Source organism: Gigantopelta aegis, chromosome 14 (genome assembly GCF_016097555.1).
Source record: "Gigantopelta aegis isolate Gae_Host chromosome 14, Gae_host_genome, whole genome shotgun sequence".
Classification (NCBI taxonomy): domain Eukaryota; kingdom Metazoa; phylum Mollusca; class Gastropoda; order Neomphalida; family Peltospiridae; genus Gigantopelta; species Gigantopelta aegis.
In genome coordinates this window covers 31,785,366-31,813,187 of record NC_054712.1, presented here as the reverse complement: position 1 = coordinate 31,813,187, position 27,822 = coordinate 31,785,366, and the positions used below count along the sequence as shown (strand labels likewise).

Here is a 27,822-nt window from a genome sequence, read left to right as displayed (position 1 = left end):
GGGTTTGGGTTTGTTTTCATGTAAATGCAAAGAAAACAAATATCGAATAGGAAATAAACGTAACATTTGCAAAACACTTTGGGTCTAAATAATTGAACAGGTTAATAGTCTAAAAAATGTAGACTATATTGGGTTATAAAGCAACACGTTATCAAATAATTCTGTTGTTCACCACATATCATGACATTTGATACTGAAAAATACATATACCGCTTCTTCATTACTCATCTTTACGTTGATCTGGAGGTGCTAACAAAAAAATATCCCATTGGTTGACCTGGTTGACCTGGAATATTAAAGGTCACTTCCGTCCTAGAAGATGGCCTAGTTGCTTGCCTTTTCTATTATTATATACCCGACTTTGACCAAGTTTTTAAATTACTTTGTCTAATATCTACATTTGACATAATATAGCATCTTTATAAATAAGTTTAGCGATTTAAAAAGTTTAATTAATTATTTTTCAATTATTTCAAGTCTGTTTTCAATTTTATATTTTTGCGTTCAGTGTTGGAAAAACGCTTGTAACAATATAGGCTACGTGTTAGTTGTTGGGATGCTAATTTATGGAAATAAAACAAGCTTTCTAATAATTATTGTAAATATTCATCATATTTTAAATTTCAAAATACAATTATACTACTTGTATTATTATTTTTTCTTTCTTTCTCTTTGGCCATATCAATACTTTTAGGGGTTTGTATGTAGGTTAGTGCGTGCCTTAGAGGGTTCTTTTTGGGGGGGGGGGGGGGTATATTGTAGTATATTGAGAATAATTAAATTATCCCGTCATGAAGTGTCTATGGTGGACATGAGAAACCAAGGGAAGTCGAATAAATTACAACAACGGAATGAGGATGTTTACCATAGCCTAGGTATTTGATGACAGGATAATAAACCATTCCTCAATGACACTAGTACATGATACGGTGGTTACTGCATTGAGTTAGCCATTGTGATCGAAAGCCTGTTGTAACCTAGTTCACCAAGGTAAACATCTACGGTCCGGGTTTTTGACATTTTGACATTTATTGGACCTCAGCAATAAACATCACAATAATAAATATCGTGTCGGACACGTTTATCTTGATGAACTAGTTGTAACCAAGAAATGTCTATTATTGTTTTTAAATAACATTTTATTAAAATAGTAGACCCCTACCCCTTAACCTCCTCCCCTTTGTCCAATAAACATTCAGTGTTATTTTTGTTTTATTTTATATTGTGTTACCAGCACCCTATCCTACGCGTTTCGGTTCGCGTTTTATCCCCGGCCATGACTAAGTGAGGATTTTACCTCGCCCACAATGCAAATTTTAAAACACGAAACTACATGCGGAATATGTAAAAATAAGTACAAAATTAATTTTACAGCTTAAGTAATCAGGTATTAAAAACACTTCATCAGGACCATAAAAAGAACAATGTTTGCAACTCCGACCATCTCGGACGAAAGTAAAGTTTAACCTTTCAGGTAACCAATCAAAACGGCGGTAAACGATCGTACAAAATACAAAAAAGTAAACAGAAGAAGCCAAAAGTACCGAACAGGTGTTGCGACATTAGTACTAGAATAAAACAAAATAATAATAATTAATATATATATATATATAGATAGATATATATATATATAATTATTATGCATACCTATCTACCTTATTTTTTAGCACGTTAGCGGAAATTTGCATTTATTTTTCGCTCACTGAAGTGCTGATAGTGAGCTATTGTGATCAGTCAATGTCCGTCGTCCGTCGTCGTCAACAACTACTTCAAACGACATTTCCTCCTAAACTGCTGGGCCAGTTTTGATAAATCTTTACAGGAAATACATACCATTACGTCGAAACGCATGGTTTATTTCAGTTGGGCTCGGATGTAAAAGCCTATTGATCACGTGACCTTTGGCCTCTGTAATTTGCATACCAGAAGAAATATTTTCTGGCAAGTGGGCAATCATGAAGCTACAATGCGTCGTCTACAATTCCGTAAACCCTTTTTCTGTATGCAGGCCACTTTTATTCATTGGACCACTAGTCTACCAGTGATATTTATTATTATGGCCACCTTCGAAGAAGCGGGGGGTATATTGCTATGCTCATGCCGGTCGGTATGTCGCGTCGCTAGACAAGATGGTTTCCAATCAATAACTTGAGAACGGCTGGGCCTAGGATCCTCAAACTTGATATGAATGATGGCCATGACCAATAGATGACCCTCATCGATTTTTGAGGAACCCTATCGATTTTGAGGTCGCTTGGTCAGTCACAGTGACCTTGGGCAGTTAAACGGGTTCCGATCAATAACTTGAGAACGGTTGGACCTAGGATTCTTGATATGGAGGTTGGCCACGACCAACAGATGACCCTCATCAATTTTGATGTCGCTATGTTAAAGATCAAGGTCACAGTGACTTTGAGAAGTTAAGCGCTTTCTGATCAATAACTTACATCTTCATTTACTCTTTATGCGGTATGACCATACCTTTTCCACGAATACAGCTATATCTTGGTGTGTGCTATATGCGGAGCGCGATATATGCGGCGTTACAATGCACTCAACACATTTTAATTATGGTTATATTGTTAAATTTAAATAATGAGAGAGGAAACCTGCTGCTGATTAGCAGCAAGTGGTCTTTTATATGCAACATCTCACAGATAGGCTAATACATACCACGGCCTGTGGTACACCAGTTATGGAACACTGACTAACACGAGAAATAGCCCAATGGGCCCACCGACGGGAATCGATCCTAGACCGATCGCACGTTGAGTGAGCGCTTTGTCACGGAGATATGTCTCGCCCCTATATTTAATATTGAGTGGTTGCATATTACAATTTGATGGGCTGCACATTAAAATTTGATATTCTTGCATTAAATATGCAAATATTAATTGTAAGATTGATTAATTTGTGAATGTACTTATTTTTCACATATAAATGTAAAAATGGTGGAAAATAGCACTTGCAAACATAGTATGCCTTTAAGTAAAAATAATTATTAATTCGTGATATTTTAATATCATTTAAACTATATTAGTCAGAAAAAATTAAGGGTCACGTGGATGCTGTGTCAGTCGTATGGACACGCTCTTCACAGTTAATGGGTGACGGAATGGTTCACTTGCAGGCATCTCGCTACTTGTCTCATGGACGTGCAATCATTCGACCACAGTTCAGAATACTCAGTTTACGTTTTGATGACATGGTTATCCGAAGCCAGATTGCAAAGACATTTAGACTCTCCCAATCCTAATCAAACATGAGAAGTGTTTCACGTGCGCCGTGCAGTTTTCAGGCAATTAAGATGCAAGCACGCTGTCCTGGTCAGCCACTTCAGCTGTCTGGGCTGTCTGTCCAGGACAGTGGGTTAGTAGTTATTTATTGGTGGTTAGTGAGAGTGGTTAGTGGGAGTTGGTGTATTAGCCTTACACCTACCCACTGAGTCGTTAAAACCGGGCTGCGAACCCCAGTACCTACCAGCCTTATGTCTGATGGCTTAATCACGACACCGCCGAGGCTAGTTTATACGAACTGTATTCATTCATTTCACCTTGTTTATATGCAATTAAGGTTCAAACACGCTGTCGTGGGCACACAACTCAGCTATCTGGACTATCTGTCCAGGACAGAGGGTTAGTGGTTAATGAGACAGAAGTCGGTGTAGTGGTTTACACCTACCCATTGAGCCGTTAAAACTCGCTGTGGGTGGGGCCGGTACTGGGCTGCGAACCCAGTACCTACCAGGCTAATCTTCGATGACAACCACGACACAACCGAGGCCGGTTATGAACTATTTGACTGTCCTTCTAACTGAGGTATTTCATATGGTATGGAGAGTCTGGCAAAGAGTGTGCGTGAACATTTCTTCTTTGTTGGATATTTTTATTAACATTATTAAAATATGCCCTGCCCCCTCCCCAGTAATAGCATCTACGCCTTATGTCCCAGAGAGGAGAGTAATACAGTGTATAGTAGGGACAACCGAAAGACGAAGATCAGGTAATTAATTCTTTAATTTTTGTAATGAAATTTGTGTTCAGATTTATATCACACAATAACAGCAGGATAGCATTTCATATTTACTGAACCATCAGAGTAAAAGGGACAGACGAAAGAGAAACTCCGGTGTCATACCATTGTCTTTGTATTGTTATATATTGTATTGTATTGTATTGTATTGTATTTATATTGACACGGTCCTCTATTAAAGGCTTTTTGTGTCAATATGGTATCTTTGCCTAGCATTATACGTTCTGCGTCATAATTTGACGACTTCATGTCAGTGATGAAAATATGAAATTATCTTTTTAAAAAACGTTTGTTTTTTGTTTAACGACCCCACTAGAGCACATTGATTTATTAATCATCGGCTATTGGATGTCTACCGTTTCGTAATTTTGACATTTAGTCTTAGTGAGGAAACCCGCCACATTTTTGCATTAGTAGTGCGCAATTGATGTTTTATATGCACCAAAACCACAGACAGGATAGCACACACCACTGCCTTTGATATACCAGTGATGATGCACTGGCTGGAACGAGATATAGCTCACCGACTATGGCCTTTGTTGAACCAGTTATGGATCACTGGTCGGTGCAAGTGATTTACACCTATCCATTGAGCCTTGCGGAGCACTCACTCAGGGTTTGGAGTCGGTACCTGGAGTATTAAACATCCAATGCCTCGACTGGGATCCGAACCTAATAGCTACCAGCCTGTAGACCGATGGCCTAACCACGATCCCACCGAGGCCGGTAGAGAATAAAGAAAGAATAACAAAGAAAGAGAGAAAGAAAAAAAAACGAACGGAATAAAAGAAAACAGAAGATTTTTTCTAAATTCTAAATTTTAAACTGTTTATTTTAACCTTAATCAATTATATATTTTACTGTCTTCGTGTTCTTGCACATGCGCGGACAGACACCGTAGCACACATCGTCGTCATCCTCGCAGTCGTAGTCGTCGAAACATTCGTCGCGGTCGTCGCAGTGGGAGTCGATGCCGCAGATTCCTGAACATTTAACTGAAAAAAAAAATTAAATCACGTTTTGCTAATTTTTAAAACAAACATTTACAGTTTATTAACCCCAGAAACAAGTCTGGTAGTTTCAGGGTTGGGGGCTCTGATATCACTACCTTACAGTCATGTTATAGGCTAGCAATTGTACATAATATATAAACTGAAAATATATAGGTGTATGTATGTGTGTGTGTGTGTGTGTGTGTGTGTGTGTGTGTGTGTGTGTATACAGTCAAACCTGTCTTAAACGGTCACACCAGGGAGTAGATAAAAGTGGCCGCTGATTACAGGTTGTGGTATATAGTCTTTAAAACATTTCTTGTTGTTTCTTGTTTTAGCGTGTGTACTGCTAATTAACGAATGAGTGCTTCATAGTTTACTACAAATAAACGTTGGACATGTCGCCTCCTTCAGGAAAAATTGCGACTAGAATGTATTAAATTAACCGTTCTCAACAAGTTTGTTTTCTCTTTCCATTTAATTATTTAATTTCTACTTCATGCGCTGTATTGTCATAGTAAGTGAATTTACAAATGTCAAGCGTAGCTGGCCCAGAGGCAATTAGATGCATTCCAGAGTCAGACTTTCTTAATTGATACACAGTAGAGATGTCGAGGCTGAATGGGTACTAGTATTCCTGAAGGTGTGAAGATCGGTTATTTGCTGCTCCTTATCGCTGTTGTTACAATATCCCTTTTATATAATAGTAAACATTTACTGTGGCCGCTTAATACAGGTCTTTTAACGATTTGGGATCCGATTTGGGTGGCTGCTGGCCGCGTAAGACAGGTGGCCGCTTATTATAGGTGCATTTACGTTATAAATCGTTTGGGAGGGAAAACGTGGCCGCTTAAGGCAGGTGACCGCTGAATACAGGTGACCGCTGAATACAGGTAGCCGCTAGAACAGGTTCGATTGTATATATATATATATATATATATAGATATATATATATATATATATAGAGAGAGAGAGAGAGAGAGAGAGAGAGAGAGAGAGAGAGAGAGAGAGAGAGAGAGAGAGAGAGGTTAACAGACAAGGAAAAAAGAAAGAAAGAAGGAAAGCGAGGTTGAATTTAAATATTAAACTTCAAAGTAGAGAATAGTACACTTTGTATTATTATTCCATGCATATGGGGATAATATTAAATGGTGTAATTTAACAAGAAAAAAGAGAGAGTTTGATATAAAAAAAAAATAATTGGAAAATTTATTTTCTAAGAAAATACACTTCTAAACAAGTTAGGTTTTTCACTATTTTTTTCCTTCGCCATATTTTAATTCAAATAAAAAGGTCAAGCCAATGGGTCCATTTCATAATTACAATTTTTAAAAAGGATATATTTTTCTATATAAAATTTTGTTTTAGCATATTTTTAACGTTATAATTTATATTTGTTTCTGAATTTTCATACTGTCGTATAGTATTTTATTTCTTACATAATCGTGTGAAAAACCAGGTTTAAAACACATTTCTTACACATCCGTTGGTGAGAACATCATTCGTTATTTTATAACACATACTTGTTAACACATTTACGTGTTTTAACATTTTACAGACGTACCACTTGCAGCTCCTAGGTGATGACCAGGTCACCAATGCCATACCATTCAATGAAAAACGAACGGTCGAATCGATCACTCGTTGACGTATATATATAAGATAATTTGAAATTGACTTGTCTCTGACGCACAAGTTAACTTTAAGCGCTAGGCTCGTAAATAGGTTTTAGTTGCAAAAGGCGTTTAAATTTATTATAAAACTGTTTTCTGAAGACGTGTAAGAAATATAATACTACATTTGTGTCCGTTAGATACTATTTATTTTACAACTCGTTGTTTAAAAACGTATCCAACTCGCTTTCGCTCGTTCCATACGTTTTAAAACAAATCGTTGTAAGATAAATGATATCTAACGGCCACTCGTGTAGTATTCTCTCTTTTCCAAATGAAACCTATTTACGGCACTTGCAGCTATAAATGCGTCACAAAGTAATAAGTTTCTGTTGGATTGATTGAATGCTACTGCTGTTACGACCGGCTTATCGCCGTGGAGAAGCCAGTCGTATGTTTTTAAATCGACAATACACGTATGTATGTTATTGGTCTGTGATATCATACATAACGAGTGCTTTTCTCACCAACAGGTGGGTGAAAAACAGAGAATACTACATGAGTGGCCGTTAGATTCCATATACACTGTATTTTACAGCGAGCTGTTTTAAAACGTATCTAACGAGCGAAAGCAAGTTAGGTACGTTTTTAAACAACCAGTTGTAAAATAAATCGTATTTAACGGACATGAATGTAGCATTCTCTGTTTCTTACACATCCTGAAAAAAAACCCAGGTTTTAAACGCATTTAAAAGTCTTTTCCAACATCCACGTATATACAGCACTTGAGCTTGTTAATTTACACGTCACAGACTAATCAGTTTCAGGTTAATCTAAACGTCACAGATCTATCAATTTATCTGTGTGTGTGTGTGTGTGTGTGTGTGTGTGTGTGTCTCTCTCTCTCTCTCTCTCTCTCTCTCTCTCTCTCTCTCTCTCTCTCTCTCTCTCTCTCTCTCTCTCTCTCTCTCTCTCTCTCTCCATTGGATGGTATAGTTGTCGCGATCGGGTCATCACCTAGGAGCAGCCAGTCATATGTCTTTAAAATGTTACCACACGTATATGTGTTATCAATATGTGTTATCATAGATAACGAATGCTGTTCTCACAAGGGACGTGTAAGAAATATAAGTAAAAGAAAGAAAGAAATATTTTATTTAACGACACACTCAACACATTTTATTTACGGTTATACACTTTCCAATTAGCAGCCAGGGATCTTTTATTTGCGCTTCCCACAGGCAGGATAGCACAAACCATGGCCTTTGTTGAACCAGTTATGGATCACTGGTCGGTGCACGTGGTTTACACCTACCCATTGAGTCCTGCGGAGCACTCACTCATGGTTTGGAGTCGGTATCTGGATTAAAAATCCCATGCATCGACTGGGATCCGAACCCAGTACCTACCAGCCTGTAGACCGATGGCCTAACCACGACGCCACCGTAAGTACAACAAATGGATGTCGTTATAACACTCCTGGTTTCGCACATTGGACGAAAGAAAGAAATGTTTTATTTAACGACGCACTCAGCATATTTTAATTACGGTTATATGACTTCGCACATATCACTAAGATAATAAGAAATGAAACCCGCTGCTGCCACTTCATGGGCTACTATTTTATATGCATCATCTTTTATATACATCATCCTACAGACAGGATAGTACATGGCATGGCCTTTGTGACACCAGTTGTGACGTACTGGTTGGAACGAGAAATAAACCAGTGGGCCCAACAACGGAAAACGATCCTAAACTGCCCGTGCATCAGGCGAGTGCTTTACTACTGGGCGACGTGCCGCCCCTTCAGTGGATGAAATAAAACTGTATACATTCATTGCTCAGATAAAACCAGTTTTTTTTACAACAAACACTGTCACATTTATAACCAATGAACGCATTAGCAGCATTAACAGCGTCATTTAAAGTCAGGTGCACTTTGAACTTTAACCCAACCGCATGTTAAGTGGTATAGTGTTACATAAAGTTACCGTTACCTTTTGGTTTTATGTGTCCTGGAACGGGTCCGTGTGATGAGGCAGAACCATGTGATGGGGCGGAGCCATGTGCTGGGGCGTGGCCATGCGCTGGGGCGTGGCCATGCCCGTGCCCGGAACCGTGTCCCGTGGATAATACAATAGACACTATGACGACAACGGCCTGATGGAAAAAGAAGAAGAATTATATGACTGACAGAAATAGCGTGTCCACTACTTTCAAATCAAATACAACTATCACTACAGCAACATATTGGTTAAATAAACAAAATTAAATTTAAAGTAGCATAATTGCAATGTTAATTAAATATTATAGAATATTTGTATGCCGGGCCATGCCATGCCGTGCTGTGCTATGATGTGATCTGCTATGCTACGCTACGCTACGCTACGCTACGCTATGCTAAGCTCTGCTACGCTGTGCTATGTTATATGCTATGCTATATGCTATGTTATATGCTATATCCTATGCTATATGATATGCTGTATGATATATGCTATGTTATACGCTATGCTATGCTATGCTGTATGATATGCTATATGCTATGCTATATGCTATGTTATATGATATGCTATATGATAAGCTATATGCTGTGCTATATGCTATGTTATATGCTATATCCTATATGCTATTATATATGCTATGCTATATGATAAGCTATATGCTGTGCTATATGCTATGCTATATGCTATATCCTATATACTATATTATATGCTATGTTATGCTATGCTATATGCTATGCTATATGCTATGTTATATGCTATGATATATGTTATGTTATATGTTATGCTTTATGCTATGCTATATGATATGTTATATGCTATGATATATGTTATGTTATATGTTATGCTTTATGCTATGCTATATGATATGTTATATGCTATATTACATGTTATGCTATATGCTATACTATGTTACGCTGTGCTATGCTATATGTTATGCTATATGCTATGCTATGCGCAATGATATATACTATGCTATATGCTATGTTATACGCTATGATACATACTATGTTATATGTTATGCTATATGCTATGTTATACTCTATGCTATATGCTATGCTATATGATATGCTGTACGTTATGCTATACGCTTTGCCATATGTTATGTTATACGCTATGCCATATGCTATGTTATATGTTATACTATATGCTATATACTATGCTATATGATATGCTACATGCTATGATGTATGCTATATGATATGCTATATGCTATACTATATGCTATGCTATATGTTATGCTATATGATATGATATATGCTATGATATATGCTACGCTATACTATGTTCTGCTATGCTATGATATATGCTATTATATATGCTATGCTATGTTATGCTATGCTATGCTTTATATACTATGCTAAACAATACTATACTATACTATACTATACTATACTATACTATGCTATACTATACTATACTATACTATACTATACTATACTATACTATACTATACTATACTATACTATACTATACTATACTATACTATACTATACAATACTATACTATACTATAATATGCTATTCTATATATGATATATGTTATGTTACACTATTCTATGCTATAAGCTATCCTATGATATGTTATGATATATGATATGATATATGATATATGCTATGCCATGCTATACTATACAATACTATACTACACTATGCTATGCTATGCTATGCTATTATATGCCATACTGTGCTATGGCATATGTTATGCTACGCTATGCTATGATATATGCTATGCTATGATATATGCTATGCTATACTATGCCATGCTATGCTATGCTATGATATATGCTATGCTATGCTATCTATGATATGCTCTCTCTCTCTCTCTCTCTCTCTCTCTCTCTCTCTCTCTCTCTCTCTATATATATATATATATATATATATATATATATATATATATATATATATATATATATATATATATTGGCGATATTAACACAAACGCATGTAGGAAAAGAAACGATTTAAAAGTAATGATTACTTACTAGGAGAACGACACATTCCAATTTGAAGAAATTCATGTTCAATAAAGACTGAGTCTAGTTTCAGGAATATAGTGACTTGATTGCTGTTGTATATCAGCACACTGATCAATATATATACACACACATAGAGAGAGAGAGGATGTGTCGCTAGACTTAGACATGGATAGTATATACGATACCGATATTTACATGACAATTACCAAACCTGTTTGACATGATTTATCGGTTAGGTAACGTAATATACGGATATTACGTCACAATTAATTAATTGTTTGTTTCCGGTAACATTTTAGTGCAAATGTGATTCATACATTTTAATTTTATTTGAACTAATTTTCGTACTTCTTATCCAATTGAGGTTCAAGCACAATGTCCTGGGCGCAAATATGAGGTGTCCGGGTTGTCTGTCCTGGACAGATGTTTAATAGTTAGTTGATTGGTTGGTTGGTTAGGAGCCGGTACCAAGACGCGAACTCAGTATCTACCAGCCTTAGGTCCAGTGACTTAACCATCACACTAACGAGGCTGGACATGCACAGTTTTAGAGCAAAATTATATTTTGTTTTCGGCAACCCGGTCAGACCTATTATTTTTTATTATTAAAATGTAGATTAAAAGACTAAAAATGTAGTGGTTTTTGTTTTAAGCCGACCAACCCTACCTAATTTGTTTTGGCCATGTTCTTAAAAATTAAGATACTTTAAAGTTTCTTTAACTTAAACAACACTTTAAAACATCATCAATCGATAAGACACCTAATTAAAGCTACTTACAAATATGAATGAATGAACGAATGAATGTATGAATGAATGACTGGATGACCGTATGAATGAATGGATGGATGGATAGATGAGTGAATGAATTAATGAATAAACAAATTAATTAATTAATCAATTAATTAATGCATGCATGAATGTATGAATGAATGGTAAAGTTTGTTAAAGTTTGTTTTATTTAACCACGCCACTAGAGCACATTGATTTTTTATCTTATCATCGGCTATTGGACGTCAACATATGGTCATTCTGACACTGTTTTTAGAGGAAACTCGCTGTCGCCACATAGGCTACTCTTTTACGACAGGCAGCAAGGGATCTTTAATTTGCGCTTCCCACAGGCAGGATAGCACACACCATGGCCTTTGTTGAACCAGATATGGATCACTGGTAGGTGCAAGTGGTTTACACCTACCCACTGAGCCTTGCGGAGCTATGAATGAATGGATGAATTAATTAATTAAGTAAGTAAGTAAGTAATGGATGGATGGATGGATCGATGGATGGATGAATGAATAAATAAATGGAATGAAATAATTAATTAATTAATGTATGAATGAATGAATGAATGAACGAATGAACGAATGAAAGCACTGATCCTAGCTGAGGGGTTTGGCTATTCGGCCGTGTAAAATAGTTTTGGCTGTTACAGCGCCTTAGTATCAGATTTTCGTAGATTTAGAATATAATTTTCAGTGGGGTCATCAAAACAATATAAAACAAAAAACCGTCTGTTGCAATTGGTTCTAGGTTCATCTATATTATATGAGCATTGAGAATTTGGAAGGGTTTTTTTTTTTTTGGGGGGGGGGAGGGGTTGAGGGGGGAGTTCTGTGTTGGATCCAATACGGTTGTAGGAACAAATCCCCCTGGAATTTGGAAGTTGTTTTTCATGGATGGATGGGAAATCAGAGTGTCATACAAAGTTACCATGGTTCCAGTGCAGACACGGAAGCGAAAACAAACAAGAACATTATCACTAAAGGAAAAGCGAGTTGATAATATTTGGGTTACCACAAACAATATATTTTATAAAGTTGGCCTAAGTGCAAAACAAAATTGAAATTAAAACAAAAAATAAAAATAAATTTTAAAAGTTCATAAATAGCTGATATAAAATTAGACTGACTTCTATAAATGCAGAGAGATTAATTTCTCAACAACAATAAACTAATCTAAAATGATATAATACTATATATATATATATATACATAATATGAATGAATGAATGTTTAACGACACCCCAGCACGAAAAATACATCGGCTATTGGGTGTCAAACCATGGTAATGCAAATAAATAAAGTGATGATCAACATCAATATAAAAATTCAAAAACAGTGTAAAGAACTGTGCAAAAACACAAATATCACAGAATTTTACGGATACTGAATATTACTCAAAACTTTAATTTTGTGCTGTATAGGCCATTCTCAAAGAGAATGTTACACCCCTGCACCACAGTGAGGTTACAGCACACGCAGGGGATACATAATATATGCCTTGTATCAATAATATATATATATATTACCACTTAAATTATGTGACACAGTTTGCACACACATTATACAGGTGCGGCAATGTACGGTTACGCAATGTCACAATGATATCATTTAAAGTGTGGGGGGTATCTGAAAAACATGGCATTAATCTTGTTGATAAGGAAATCAACGGGACCGTGTGTCTGTCATGTTACTGTCAGTTATAACAAATAGTATGGAGGAAGACACGACATGCAGGTAATTTGCGATAAACATGTTAATTAATAAACACATGCTTTACCTGCATGGCGTGGTGACAAGTACTTATAATTTTCAAGGTAAGACAATTGCTGAAGGACAGGACAGGAAACTCATTTAACATCCACCCACATCCATGTTAGGTTCAGGCACGTTCCCCTGCGCGTGCTGTAACCTCACCATGGTGCAGGGGTGTAACATTCTCTTTGAGAATGGCCAATACAGCACAAAATTTTAATTTTGAATAAAAGTCAGTATCTATCTGTGATATTTGTATTTTTGCACAGTTCTTTACACTGTGTTTTTGTTTAAATCTTGAATTTTTATATTGATGTTGATCATCACTTTGTTTGCATTACCATAGTTTGACACCCAATAGCCGATGTATTTTTCGTGCTGGGGTGTCTTTAAACATTCACTCATTCATTCATTCATTCATTCATTCACTCATTCATTCATTCATTCATTCATTCATTCATTCATTCATTCATTCATTCATTCATTCATTCATTCACTCATTCATTCACTCATTCATTCATTCACTCATTCATTCACTCATTCATTCATTCATTCATTCGTTTATGCTGGGCAAGGATTATCGCATTGATCTGTGCATTTTTCCAGCTCCTCCTCCCCCACCCCCACCCCCACCCCCACCCAAACACATACGAGGACGGAAATGTACGTTGTTGTTCAACATTTTACAATCTGGGTTTGGGCCAACCACCAACCACCACCCCACACACACACACACCCCACACACCCCACAGAGACACTAGAGATTGTGACTCTCCCCAATTTCAGATAAAGTTAATTGTTTTTTTTGTTTTTTTATTATTTAATTATTAAAGTATTTCTTCTTCTTTTTTCAATTTGTATAATTTCTAGGGTGTTGTGATTTGGGTTCGAGGATGGGGGAGACTATTTTTCTATAATTTTTTGTCTAATATATAAGCCTTCTCCTGAATAAATAGCCATATGATTTGTGAATATCACACGAACCAATCCATCCAGTGCACTCTTACCCAGCAACGGTACGTAAATTCACTGTTTATGTCTGTGGGACTCATGTTTACTATAGAAAGATATTGAAAATATCCATGTACATGGTTTAATACACAGGGAGTAGTAGTACATGCTGCATCTGTGTATTAAACACAGTGAGAATTTAATAATTAAACCTCCAGACAGTAATAGGTATGCGTACGGAGATCAATGCATATCAGGAATTGCTTCATATATATTGAGGAGTATATAGAAAGAAATGTTTTATTTAACAACGCACTCAACACATTTTATTTACGGTTATATGGCGTCAGACATATGGTTAAGGACCACACAGATGTTGAGAGGAAAATCGCTGTCGCAACTTCATGGGCTACTCTTTCCGATTAGCAGCAAAGGATCTTTTATTTGCGCTTCCCACAGGCAGGATAGAACAAACCATGGCCTTTGTTGAACCAGTTATGGATCACTGGTCGGTGCAAGTGGTTTACACCTACCCATTGAGCCTTGCGGAGCACTCACTCAGGGTTTGGAGTCGGTATCTGAATTAAAAATCCCATGCCTCGACTGGGATCCGAACCCAGTACCTACCAGCCTGTAGACCGATGGCCTAACCACGACGCCACCGAGGCCAACGCCTTAGTATATTTAGTGGCTTGTGAGAAACTGATTATTTTTGTGGATTTAATTCACCAGTTACGCAGCTTTAAATTGAAAGCACTGATACTGGTCCAGGATTATATGGAAACATTTCTGAAAATTACGTAGAAAATTCACCTCTATCAGAAATTTGCCACGCTAAACAATTGTCTACAGTCAATCTGATTTGAATCGTTCTACTGACAGGCTTCACAGATAATATACCCATCTTTTAAAACAGCTAGGGTCAGGGTGGAGGAAGTGTGTGGGAGAGGGGGTGGGGGGTCACAGTGGTCTAAAATGACAAACGGCACGAATGTTAATGGCTATAAATATCTTTCCTAAAGTATTACAACACCTCAGAACGTTATCACATCAAATATTTAGTCTATCCCGTTAGATATGAATTATATATTGTTTGTACCAATAAACAAATGCTTGCGCTAATAAAGAATTGTATTGTAAATATTTAGTCTACCCTCTTAGGACATGTTATCGGAACTTTAAATTTCCAGTGAGTTCCGTCTTGTGCAGGTTTAATTTGTCTAGTCAGTCTATGTAGTGGCAGTCCTCCTGTAGATAAAATAGGCGTCGTACTGTGAAGTGGCAGTCCTCTTAATGTCTTAATGTCAAAATACCTGACAGTGACCCATGGGGGCAGTTTATGATATTGTTAAAACATCCTTTTGACTCTGCCTAATGCAGAGATACGATTTTCAAAATGCTAATGGTTTGGGCGTTCAGATTGAATGTAACGTAAATTTTATGACTAGACATTTTGTTAAATTGCATATTATGTGACAGCTCGAGACGCGGAACTGCATCCATTATCGACGTCACGGCCTGTGCAGCAGCGGTATATATATATTGAGTACCACTAAATATCAGTCCACCGCCGTGCACTCAAACAGTTCCAGTCTAACTTCTGTCGGACGGAGCACGTATTTTCAACATTCAACATGTTCAGTGTCAGTTGCGTAGTGTTTGTAGTAAGTTTTTAATTTATTTTCACGCTATTCTCGTTTAAATTAATATAAATTATAGTGTTCTTCTGTTTCTTCTTCATGTTAGTCTTCGTCATCTTTTTTGTTTGTTTGTTTGTTTTGTTTTGTTTTTGGTGGTGGTGGTGGGTTGTTTGTTTTTATTGGGGTTTGTTGTAGGTCTTTTCACTTCTTTTTTCTTCTTTTTTTTTTTTTTTTCTTTTTTTTTTTTTGGGGGGGGGTGGGTTGGTTGGTTGAGGTTTTGGGGGGTATTTTTGTTGTTTTGTTTTGTTATGGGGGTAATAACAAAAAATAAAACTGTGATAAACTATTTGTATATTAGAATAGAAATATAAGACTGTTAGTTTGTTGGGGGTTTTTTAAATATATTTTATTTTATATTTGTTCTCTTTTTTTCATTAATTTATTTTTGTGCTATTTTATGTTTTATTTTTTTATTTTATGTTTATATATTAAATATTATATATTTATGATTATTTTATTAATGATTTCTTTTACGTAAATGTTATTACTTTCTTATTTATTATAACATAAGTTATTTATTAATTTTATTTAATCTTTATTCTATGTTCTAATCAGTTGTTCTTTTTTTTCATTTTCAAGATACTTGCGATTATGACTGTTAGGAATAAATTAACTGGATCCATTTATTTGGTACAGTGCTGTGGTTTATATGCTGAAAATGCATACCATTTTATCTTGCATTTTTCATCAGTTAAAATGTTAACGTGTTCAAAACTTTCTTTTATAGTGTTATCTGTTTTATTGGTTGGTCACTGGGTTTTTTGTTTTAATGGGTTTTTGTGTTGTTTTTTTATAGTTCACGGTTCTATCTTTCGGTTCAGGTAAATATTCTTTAATTATCATTGACTTAAACTATTATATCTGTTTAGGAAATTGTTCCACATTTGAAGAATTTCATTTATACTTAGTTTCGTGTCTATATCCAATTAATGTTCAAGGAACGCTGTCCTGGGCACACTCATCAGTTATCTGGACCTTCTATCCAGGACAGTGGGTTAGTGGTTAGTTGTTAGTTGTTAGTGAGAGAGAAGTCGGTATAGTGTTTTTACACCTACCCACTGACTAGTTAAAATGCACTGGGTGGTAGTCAATACCGGGGTGCGAACCCAGTACCTACCAGCCTTAAGTCCGATGTTTTAACCATTGCACCACATTCATTTGGGTCATAAATACGTCTGCCAGTATTCAGAGTCGTACCTGGTGGGGGGGGGGGGGGGGGGCAGTGGAAAGTTAAAAGTTTCTTTTGTTTAACATCACTATAGCCCATTGATTTATTAATCACCGGCTATTGGATGTCAAGTATTTGGTAATTGTGACGTATAGTCTTAGAGAGGAAACCCGTTACATTTCCCCATTAGTAGCAAGGGATCCTTTACATGCACCATTCCACAGACAGTATAGCACATTCAACGGCCTTTGAAATATCAGTCGCGGTGCACTGGCTGAAATGAGAATTATCCAAATGGGCCACTGACGGGGAACGATCCTAGATCGACTGCGCATCAAGCAAGCGCTTTACCATTGGGCTACGTCCCGCCCCATGCATCTAATATGATGGACATAATTATAGCAAACTGGGAGCAAAAACAATTGTATTTATTGTTGTTTTAACCACCACTTTAGGAAATAACAAAACTAATTAACGGCTATCTTGGTGGACGTCCTCATGACGGGTGCCACCGGTGGGGCAGGGTATGTTCACCTTTCACGCTTGCTGGCTGAACTCGGAGCAGATATCATCACCGATAGTGATTCATGAGTGCATGACATCACGGCGGAGCTACGTTCTTCAACCACTGGCGTAGCTAGGAATTTAGATTTGGGGGCCAACCCATATTGGGGGTGGTGTGGGGGGGGGGGGGGCCCACATTATGTATGTATGTATGTATGTATGTATATATGTATGTATGTATGATTTTATCAAATTTAATACAGTTTTGTTTTTTAAATTTGATTGGCCCCAATATTTTATAATTATTTCCATACCGACAAGTTAATTTTATAAAATTTAATAGTTGTTTTTTAAAGTTTGATTGGGGGGAGCATGAACCTCGTGCCCCCCCCCCCCCCCCCCCCCCCCCCCCCCCCCCCCCCCCCGACTACGTCCCTCCCTCTGAGCCTGTGCTTATAATGACAATATTTTATGTCTATTTTTCCCCAGACCGACCAGTGTCGGCGGCGGAAACCTGTACTAACAACGACGTGTCGACCTGCACCAATGTCTGCGCTCCACATCAGCAGCTATCGTGTCACGGTGGTTTCTGCGGCTGCGAACACAGCGTAGGCGTTGCCGGTACATGCGCAGTCAATAATATTACCGCTTGTGAGGGTACTTGCACCCATTTCAACGATGAAGTTATGGTAAGTGTTGGCGTTATAATGCTTTTCGAGTCTGTCAGACAAACACGTGATAGAACATTATATAATGTTTGATTAACAATACCGCGGAGGAGTTTAATCATGTCCCCACCTGTGCATAGCTATCAAAACCTATACTAGCTCGGCCATTTACCTTTCGACCGACCGTTCAAAATTGCGCCAAATTCCCTCGATCAAATTGCGCACCCTTTTCTCTTTGGCATTTAACTGCTCCATTCAAATTCCATAGCACCATGACACACCCCCCCCCCCCCCCCCCCGCCTGCTACCGATTTGATCGGGCTGCTGGTGCTCCCTTGCACCTGCCAGTGCATGCGGTCCCTCCTCTCCCCTCCCCCCCACCTTTCCTGTCATGGACGGAGACGACAGGCGTGCGCTACAACAGCTTGTTCTGAATGTGCACGTAAAACCCTATGACATGACATGACATGGTGCATTGCTATAGTCCTTACCAGTCTCCAGTAACAGTGTTTTTTGTTGTTGTTTTTTGTAAATAATTTCAGTTTGATTAACAATACCGCGGAGGAGTTTAATCATGTCCCCACCGGTGCATAGCTATAGTTCTTCCCAGTCTCCAGTAACAGTGTTTTTTGTTGTTGTTTTTTTTTGTAAATAATTTCAGTTTGATTAACAATACCGCGGAGGAGTTTAATCATGTCCCCACCGGTGCATAGCTATAGTCCTTCCCATTCTCCAGTAACAGTGTTTTTTGTTGTTGTTTCTTTTGTAAATAATTTCAGTTTGATTAACAATACCGCGGAGGAGTTTAATCATGTCCCCACCGGTGCATAGCTATAGTCCTTACCAGTCTCCAGTAACAGGTTTTTTTGTTGTTGTTGTTTTTTGTAACTAATTTCAGTTTGATTTCACGTAAGAAGAAAAGTGAAAGTGTTTTTAAAATAACAAATTTTATTTTACTATTTTTGTGTGCAATTTAGAAAACAATCGGCTCAAAAATAAATAAATTGTAGTAAATTCCATAGTAAGAAAACGGCGTTCTTTGTGAGAACAACTACAAACATGAAAAATGTAGCCTTATACATGACACATTTTAAAATCAAGCTATATCTATTTATGCTTAAATTCCCATTATCCAAATTTAAATAGAATGTCCAATTTTCTATTTAATAATTGGAAATCTCCCGGGAGAGCAACTTTAAATTTTGGACCCAGTTAAAGAGTATCACGCCATGGTAATCGTCAGATCCAAGACATGTATGTGTTTGTGGCCGCTTTTATCTTGACGCTTTAAGGTATATTTTTCACCTAGCATGTATGGTAATTTTTAAAAAAAGTTTGTTTTGTTTAACGACACCACTAGAGAGCATTGATTCATTAATCATTGGCTATTTGGATGTCAAACATTTGGTAATTTTGACATATAGTCTTAGAGAGGAAACCCGCTAAATGTTCCATTAGTAACAAGGGATCTTTTATATGCACCATCCCACAGACGGGATAAAACATACCACGGACTTTGATATGCCAGTCGTGGTGCACTGGTTGGAACGACAAATGGCTCATTTGGCCCAGCGACGGGGATCGATCCTAGACCAACCGCCCCTGTATGGTACGGTAATAGACTTTAGTAGAGCACTGGTGGTCAATGCCGCTATTTCTCAAAAACCACGTACTTGGAGCATCAGAATGAAGAGATTTTGAAGAAATCGTGGCTTCATATAACCTTTAAATTATGACCTATGGCCTATAACGTTTCAGTTTAATTCAATTTCGTGCTTAATTAAGGTATAATTGAAGGGATTGTCCTGAGTTTGCAGACATTGTAAAATGTTTGCGATAACAGAGATTTGATTGTGACTACAATTTCATATTAAATACATTTTCTTGTTTAGAATACCAGTGTTTGTATATCGAATGCGTTTGCGGAGGTAAAATCCAGTTTGGGCTACTACAAGCATTAGGACAACAACAAACACCTTGTAAATACAGACACTGATATTCTAAATAAGAAAATGTATTTAATTTGTATGTTACGTCATCGAAAAGGCTCTATTGGTGGAAACAGTTTATAATGCTTGTAAACTCAGAACTGTCCCTTTAAGGTTCAATCATTCTGTTCTTGGTGCGCCGGCCTCGGTGGTGTCGTGCTTAAGCCATCGGACATAAGGCTGGTAGGTACTGGGTTCGCAGCCAGGTACCGGCTCCCACTCAGAGCGAGTTTTAACGAATCAGTGGGTTGGTGTAAGACCACTACACCCTCTTCTTTCTCACTAACCACTAACAACTAACTCACTGTCCTGGACAGACAGCCCAGATAGCTGATGTGTGTGTGTGCCCAGGGCAGCGTGCTTGAACCTTAATTGGATATAAGCACGAAAATAAGATGAAATGAAATGTTCTTGGTACACACCTTTGCTACCTGGACTGTGTGTTCAGTACAGGGTTTAATGATTAGTAGTTCGTGCTTAGTGAGAGAAAACTATACTGAGTTAAATTAAAAACTTCACAATCGTTTCATCGTGGCTAATTAGCAAATATGACAGAATAACGTGTTAAATAACGCATTTTTTATTGTATGAAGAATAGAAATAAATGCTGAGTCAAAAATCTGTTTGATGCGCCCACAGCATTCGTCAAAACCACAAACAGTCGAAATGGTAATTCACAAGCAGGGTCGTCTGATGAAATCACCGGTTCAGTAGCGCTTATGCCCTCCATGTGCACCCACAACTGTCAGGCAACGCCTCCTCATTGACTGTTTGGTGCGTGTAAAGACTGCATTAGGGATACGGCACCATTGTTCCACTAATGAGGCACCAAGTTCCTGCAAAGTCTGTGGAGGGATCCTGAGAGTGCGCAGGCGTCTTCCCAGCACATCCCAGACGTGCTCGATGGGATTCAGGTCGGGCGACCTTGAAGGCCAATCCATGACATTGATGTCCGCGTTCCTCAGGTAATCCCTTGTCAAGATGGCCGTGTGCGGTCTGGCGCTGTCATGCTGAAAGATCAGGCCTGGACCATGAGCTGCCATGAAGAGCACAAGTTTCTGGGCCAGCACCTGGTCGCGGTATGTAGCTGCGTTGAGGTTGCCACGGATGACAAGACGTCGAGAACGGCCATTTCCACAGAAAGCACCCCAAACCATTACACTTCCGCCTCCGAATCTGTCAACTTCACTGATACAACACTGATCATGACGTTCACCACGTCGTCTCCAAACCCTCTGCCTGCCATCGGCAAATCGCAGTGTGAATCTTGATTCATCGCTAAACACGACTCTATTCCATTCCCTCCGAGTCCATCGCAAGTGGCGTTGTGCCCACAGTTGACGCTACTGACGTTCCCGCGTGTAACATGCCGACGGCACGTTAACGCTGCACATTTGTGACGCTGGCATCGAAACAGATCGTAAAAAATATCGTTTTAATATGTGTTTTCGTTGTGTCGGACTACTGTGAGCAAGTAACGATGAAAACACGTGTGATATTGCAGTCACGTGGCCAGTGGTACGTACAAAACTACTTTGCCTCAACGGTGCTGTGCACGTGCTATGGATCGGGTCACGTGGGCTGTGATGGGCTTCAAATGGAGTGTAGACATTGCCATTACAATATTTATTCCTGAAAAATACCTACTTTCAACACTCATTGACTTTATTCACATTTTATATTGTGAAATGTTTACTTTGACTCAGTGTAGATAAAGTGGCCCTACATCTCTCCTTTGAGACGTTAAAACGTGTCCTGAATTAGGTAACGGGATATGAACCCAGTACCTACTAGCCTTTAGTGCGATGGCATAACCACTAGAATACCGTCCCCCCCCCCCCCACACACACACACACACACCACCTACTCAAGAAGCACATTTTCTTCTCTTTACTTAAATTTACCGACCTCCCCTCCCCCTCCCCCCCCCCCCCCCCCCCCCCCCCCCCCCCCCACACATACACCACCTACTCAAAAAGCAAATGTTCTTCTCTTTTCTTAAATATATTTTTCTGGAGAGCATGACTCGACCCCCTTATATAAAGTTCTGTCGCCACAGGCTAGATCCTGTCCACCCTGCTAGAAGTCCTGTATATACACGCGCACACTTAGGCGCCGATGTCTTAATTCGTCAGACTCCTATCAAAGGCAGATACTTTTAACTTACGTTCTTTGGCCCCTTTGGGATTTTTTTTTATACAGATGTGCAATGCTGGTGGTGAATGTCAGGGGCAGATAATGTTTAACCCACGATCTTTGACTCTTTGTTATTTCACAGATCTGCAATGCTGGAGATGAATGCCGCTGTTTCCACCAAACCAATGTGATTGGAGCACCCCAGGCCGGATCCTGTGAGGGAATGAACGTGACACAGTGCGCAGCCTGTGCCCTGACGATCGACGCCAGGGTGTGTCACAACCGTCAGTGTCACTGCACTCACATCATGGGCGGCACGTGCAATGCCGGTGACGTGTCTTCGTGTACGGCCGCGCAGTGCGAAGCTGGCTCCTCGATTGTAAGTCGCACGTTTTGCAGGTGCTATGCGTTATTGTTGTTCATGGTAGGCATTATGTGTCTCTTAGATTAACAGGGCTGAGTTCAGTCAGATTAACAGGGCTGAGGTCAGTCAGACCGAGCAGCAGAAACACTTCCACTAGACCAAATGGCCACGTCGGGAACCAATAAAATAGTTCGCGAACGTTAGTGAAACATTTGCTGGCTGAACCTGGGGCTGGTGTCTTTGGAAGCACAAAGGTGTCTTAAGAGTTTTCTGAATTGTTTGGTGTTTTTGTTGGGTTCGATCTTCTATTTTTTGTGGGTGTTGGGGTTTTTTTTGGGTTTTTTGTTTTTTTGGGGTTTTTTTGGGGTTTTTTGGTTTTTTGTGTTGTTTTGGTGGGGGGTGTTGTTGTTTTTTGTTTTGTTTTTTTGTTTTGTTTTGTTTGTTTGTTTGGGTTTGTTTTGTTGGGGTTTTTTAATTGGGATTTTGGGGGGTTGTTGTTGTGATTTTTTAAATCCCACTGCCCCCTTACCTTTCTCTCATTTGTATTCCATCTCATTTCTTCCTAATCTGGCAACTCCTCCTACATTTTAACTTCTTTCGCTGTCCACCTCCATATCCCAGTCCTTGTCTCTCCAACTGCAACAAATGCTTGTCTCTTGTGACTATCCGTGCCATACACCTGCCATTTTCCATCAGCTTTAGCTGTGTGCTTAGTCTGACCACTTCGGAGTGTGTTCTGTAGTTCTGGCACTGTTAAGAGACACCTGTAATACTCCCCTACTACGGGTGTTGTTTTGTTGATGGGTTTGTTTGTTTGTATGTTTTCGTTGTACAAATATTTTTTGTCGGGGTTTGTTTTGTTTGTTTGTTGTTTTTTATTTTGTTTTGTTTTGTTTTGTTGTTTGTTTGTTTTGTTTGTGTGGGGGGTTTTGGGGGGAAGGGGTTTCCAGCTTTGTCACTTGTGTTCGAATGTTCTCTCTGTTTATTTTACAGGTTTGTCATCTAACCAGCTGTTACTGCGACCATATCATGGTCTAAGGATTCCATCTGCAAACGATACTGGTCTAATGAAATAGCATACGGTAACGATTTCATTAGTATTTATATAGTACTATATTTATACTCTCCACAAACAAAACAAAAATTATAATAAAAGTTTTTAAAATTTTAAATTAAGCAAGTTAGGGGTATGGACGTTTGTTTGGTGGGTTTGGTTTGTTTTTTGGGGGGTTTTGGGGTTTTTTTGTAATTATTATTTTGTTTTAATCTTCTTTCCAAATGTATGTCGACTTATTTTCAAATATCTATAATATAGCATACACAAAACACTACAAAATGTCAGTACTATAACTTGAATAATAACGGACATCCATCTCATTGCAATTGCAGTTTTAAAATAAAATATATCGTATCGATTATGAATTGTTTAAAAACAAACTGGGGCGGGGGATTTAGAGTTGCTACCTCGCATTTTCATCTTTATATATTTCCATCACAACGATATATTCATCTATGTTAATGCAACTGACAAGAGCAAGGAAAACACCCACAACACATTGCTTCGCTTCATACATCAATGGATAGATAATGGAAAATCGGCAATCAACTGACGCATTCTGTGTTTGTGTGTGGGGGGGGGGGGGGGGGGGGGACGTAGCTCCGTGGTAAAGCGCTCACTTGATGCGCGGTTGGTTTGTGATCGATCCCCGTCGATGGGCCCATTGGGCTATTTCTCGTTCCAGCCAGTGCACCACGACTGGTATATCAAAGGCTGTGGTATGTGCTATCCTGTCTGTGGGATGGTGCATATAAAAGATCCCTTGCTACATTATGAAAAATGTAGAGGGTTTCCTCTGATAACTACGTGTCATAATTACCAAATGTTTGGCATTCAATAGCCGATGATTAATTAATCAATGTGCTCCAGTGGTGTCCGTTGTTTTGGACACAACGTTAGACGGATAAAGAAAAATAATTGGACATAATTACATGAATATCCGGTTTGACAAGCGTCAACGTAAGTGATTCTCTGAAGAATTGATCGTACAGAAAAATACACAAAGCATTGTAAGAGGTAACTGTTATAGATGGTATAGCAGTAGTGTCTACCGTGAAATATAGAGGTGGCTTGCCTGTATGAAGATTTATCGAAAGATGTAGAGGTGGCTTGCCTGTATGAAGATTTACCGAGAGATGTAGAGGTGGCTTGCCTTTATGAAGATTTACCGAGAGATGTAGAGGTGGCTTGCCTATATGAAGATTTACCGAAAGATGTAGAGGTGGCTTGCCTGTATGACGATTTACCGAAAGATGTAGAGGTGGCTTGCCTTTATGAAGATTTACCGAGAGATGTAGAGGTGGCTTGCCTGTATGACGATTTACCGAAAGATGTAGAGGTGGCTTGCCTTTATGAAGATTTACCGAGAGATGTAGAGGTGGCTTGCCTGTATGACGATTTACCGAAAGATGTAGAGGTGGCTTGCCTTTATGAAGATTTACCGAAAGATGTAGAGGTGGCTTGCCTTTATAAAGATTTACCGAGAGATGTAGAGGTGGCTTGCCTTTATGAAGATTTACCGAAAGATGTAGAGGTGGCTTGCCTTTATGAAGATTTACCGAGAGATGTAGAGGTGGCTTGCCTTTATGAAGATTTACCGAAAGATGTAGAGGTGGCTTGCCTATATGAAGATTTACCGAGAGATGTAGAGGTGGCTTGCCTATATGAAGATTTACCGAGAGATGTAGAGGTGGCTTGCCTATATGAAGATTTACCGAGAGATGTAGAGGTGGCTTGCCTTTATGAAGATTTACCGAAAGATGTAGAGGTGGCTTGCCTGTGTGAAGATTTACCGAAAGATGTAGAGATGGCTTGCCTGTATGACGATTTACCAAAAGATGTAGAGGTGGCTTGCCTGTATGACGATTTACCGAAAGATGTAGAGGTGGCTTGCCTGTGTGAAGATTTACCGAAAGATGTAGAGGTGGCTTGCCTTTATGAAGATTTACCGAGAGATGTAGAGGTGGCTTGCCTTTATGAAGATTTACCGAAAGATGTAGAGGTGGCTTGCCTGTCTGAAGATTTACCGAAAGATGTAGAGATGGCTTGCCTGTATGACGATTTACCAAAAGATGTAGAGGTGGCTTGCCTGTATGACGATTTACCGAAAGATGTAGAGGTGGCTTGCCTGTGTGAAGATTTACCGAAAGATGTAGAGGTGGCTTGCCTGTATGACGATTTACCGAGAGATGTAGAGGTGGCTTGCCTTTATGAAGATTTACCGAAAGATGTAGAGGTGGCTTGCCTGTGTGAAGATTTACCGAAAGATGTAGAGGTGGCTTGCCTGTGTGAAGATTTACCGAAAGATGTAGAGGTGGCTTGCCTTTATGAAGATTTACCGAAAGATGTAGAGGTGGCTTGCCTGTATGACGATTTACCAAAAGATGTAGAGGTGGCTTGCCGGTATGAAGATTTACCGAAAGATGTAGAGATGGCTTGCCTGTATGAAGATTTACCGAAAGATGTGGAGATGGCTTGCCTGTGTGAAGATTTACCGAAAGATGTAGAGATGGCTTGCCGGTATGAAGATTTACCGAAAGATGTAGAGGTGGCTTGCCTGTATGACGATTTACCGAGAGATGTAGAGTTGGCTTGCCTGAATGGAGATGTGGCTGAGAGTTGAGCTTGTGGAGGTTTGGTGAATTGGTGGAGGAGTGGTACACGAGAGAGTGCAGTGCGGTGGTAATGTGGAAATGAAGTTCCATGTTTGGGCTATTTATTAGCCATGTTCGGGTTACATAAAAAAAAACCGGATTGTTGTTTTGTAATATTATTATTATATTGTGTAAGTATAATAATGGAGGTGGTGAATTCGGAAGGTGAAGAGAAGGATGATTTGTGCAATTAGTTTATAATTGTATTAGTTAACAACGTGCTCATGTATGTATTGAAACATTAGCAGTGATAGTTGCTAATTGGAACAAAGTGGTATGTGCAATACTGCTTAATTAGTTATATATATTAATATAACTAAGTGACTTTGGGTATTATAAAAAAAAAATGTTTTAATGAAGAGATATGAAGTCATAAGCGGACACTGACATTTTATTTTGAATACGTAATATTTTAAACATTACGTGGTGTTGTATGTGTGATGCGACATATACTTAAGAAATTAAGTAGTATTTGTGTGTAGTTAATATTAATTAGTGTGGTGACCATCTGTACTATGATGGTGACTGGTGAAATTAATTGAATGTGTGATGGAGAGAAAGGTTTGGGTGTGAGTGGTTGTGTTAGTGTGCAGTGATGTATGATGAATAGGCCTATGGTTTGCGCAATGATTGAAATGTGTGAGTGTATATGATTATTATTTGCTGATGTAAATAAATGTAGCAAACTTACTTTGGTTTTATGTGTTTTTTCTTTCAGTTATCTAATCACTTGTGACAAATTTGATACTGGAGAAATTGTCGTTCCTTCAGCCAAATGTCACATCTCTCAGACAAACGTCGTCGAATTTACAGGTGAACAATAAACGTATTGTGTAACTTGATGAAAAAATGTTATCATCTGTTGTGATTTACGCTGTTTAAACGATCATGTCATTTTGCCAAGAAACTGCGCCTGCTGTTAAAAATAACTTTTTTAGGTTCAAACGCTGCGTTTTGGCAACTATAGTTGAATTTCTTTCGTGGGTGCTGGACAGATCTGGCACAACTGTAGTTCCATCTCTCCAACTCCTCGGGTTACCTTACCTCCAACATCTTCCTTGTCTATCAAGCCGGGAACAATGTAATGGTTTGACTGGTGTTGAATGAGGTAATTGTGAAGACATGATGCAGCAAGCAATATATTCACAACATGCTCTGGTTCCAGAGGGATTGATGTAAGAAAAACTCTGAACCGATTTGCAAGGTTACCAAAAGCATTTTCAACTACACGACGTTCCCTGCTAGATGTGTAGTTGAAAATCTGTTTGTCTCTTTCAAGGTTACGACAGAGAAATGGTTTCATCAAATTTGTCCTAAGTGGAAAAGAATGGGGAAACTATTATAAATTGCCTTTTATAAGTGTCAAAGATACAACTTTGATATGGTTTCAATACATTATACACCAGATACTAACAACTAATACTTTTTACATAAAATTAAATACATAGATACTAAAGAATGTACGTTCTGTGGCAGTT

General features: G+C 38.5%; 2 protein-coding genes across 2 annotated transcripts; one reads left to right on the top strand and one right to left on the bottom strand.

Moving 5' to 3' along the window:
* Positions 1-4,853: 4,853 nt before the first annotated feature.
* On the bottom strand, positions 4,854-10,747 carry LOC121388328. Its single transcript, XM_041519625.1, has 3 exons — positions 10,625-10,747; positions 8,638-8,800; positions 4,854-5,027 (listed from the first exon to the last, which is right to left on the bottom strand). The coding sequence occupies exons 1-3, from the start codon at positions 10,658-10,660 to the stop codon at positions 4,873-4,875; spliced, it is 354 nt and encodes a 117-aa protein (XP_041375559.1). The 5' UTR covers positions 10,661-10,747; the 3' UTR covers positions 4,854-4,872.
* Positions 10,748-15,631: 4,884 nt separating this feature from the next.
* LOC121388332 lies at positions 15,632-27,186 on the top strand. Its single transcript, XM_041519631.1, has 6 exons — positions 15,632-15,769; positions 16,602-16,626; positions 17,967-18,166; positions 22,412-22,648; positions 23,627-23,715; positions 27,063-27,186. Exons 1-5 carry the CDS (start codon positions 15,740-15,742, stop codon positions 23,669-23,671), a joined length of 537 nt encoding a protein of 178 aa, XP_041375565.1. The 5' UTR covers positions 15,632-15,739; the 3' UTR covers positions 23,672-23,715; positions 27,063-27,186.
* Positions 27,187-27,822: the final 636 nt, after the last annotated feature.

What these genes read in the sequence shown, in the direction of transcription:
- LOC121388328 (XM_041519625.1), bottom strand. Translation starts at nt 10,660, where the DNA reads ATGAATTTCTTCAAATTGGAATGTGTCGTTCTCCTA. An exon ending in TGGAATGTGTCGTTCTCCTA is followed by an intron (nt 8,801 to 10,624) that starts GTAAGTAATCAT and finishes TTTTTCCATCAG; the next exon opens with GCCGTTGTCGTCATAGTGTC. An exon ending in AGGACACATAAAACCAAAAG is followed by an intron (nt 5,028 to 8,637) that starts GTAACGGTAACT and finishes TTTTTTTTTCAG; the next exon opens with TTAAATGTTCAGGAATCTGC.
- LOC121388332 (XM_041519631.1), top strand. Translation starts at nt 15,740, where the DNA reads ATGTTCAGTGTCAGTTGCGTAGTGTTTGTA. An exon ending in ATTTCAACGATGAAGTTATG is followed by an intron (nt 18,167 to 22,411) that starts GTAAGTGTTGGC and finishes GTTATTTCACAG; the next exon opens with ATCTGCAATGCTGGAGATGA. An exon ending in GCGAAGCTGGCTCCTCGATT is followed by an intron (nt 22,649 to 23,626) that starts GTAAGTCGCACG and finishes TTTATTTTACAG; the next exon opens with GTTTGTCATCTAACCAGCTG.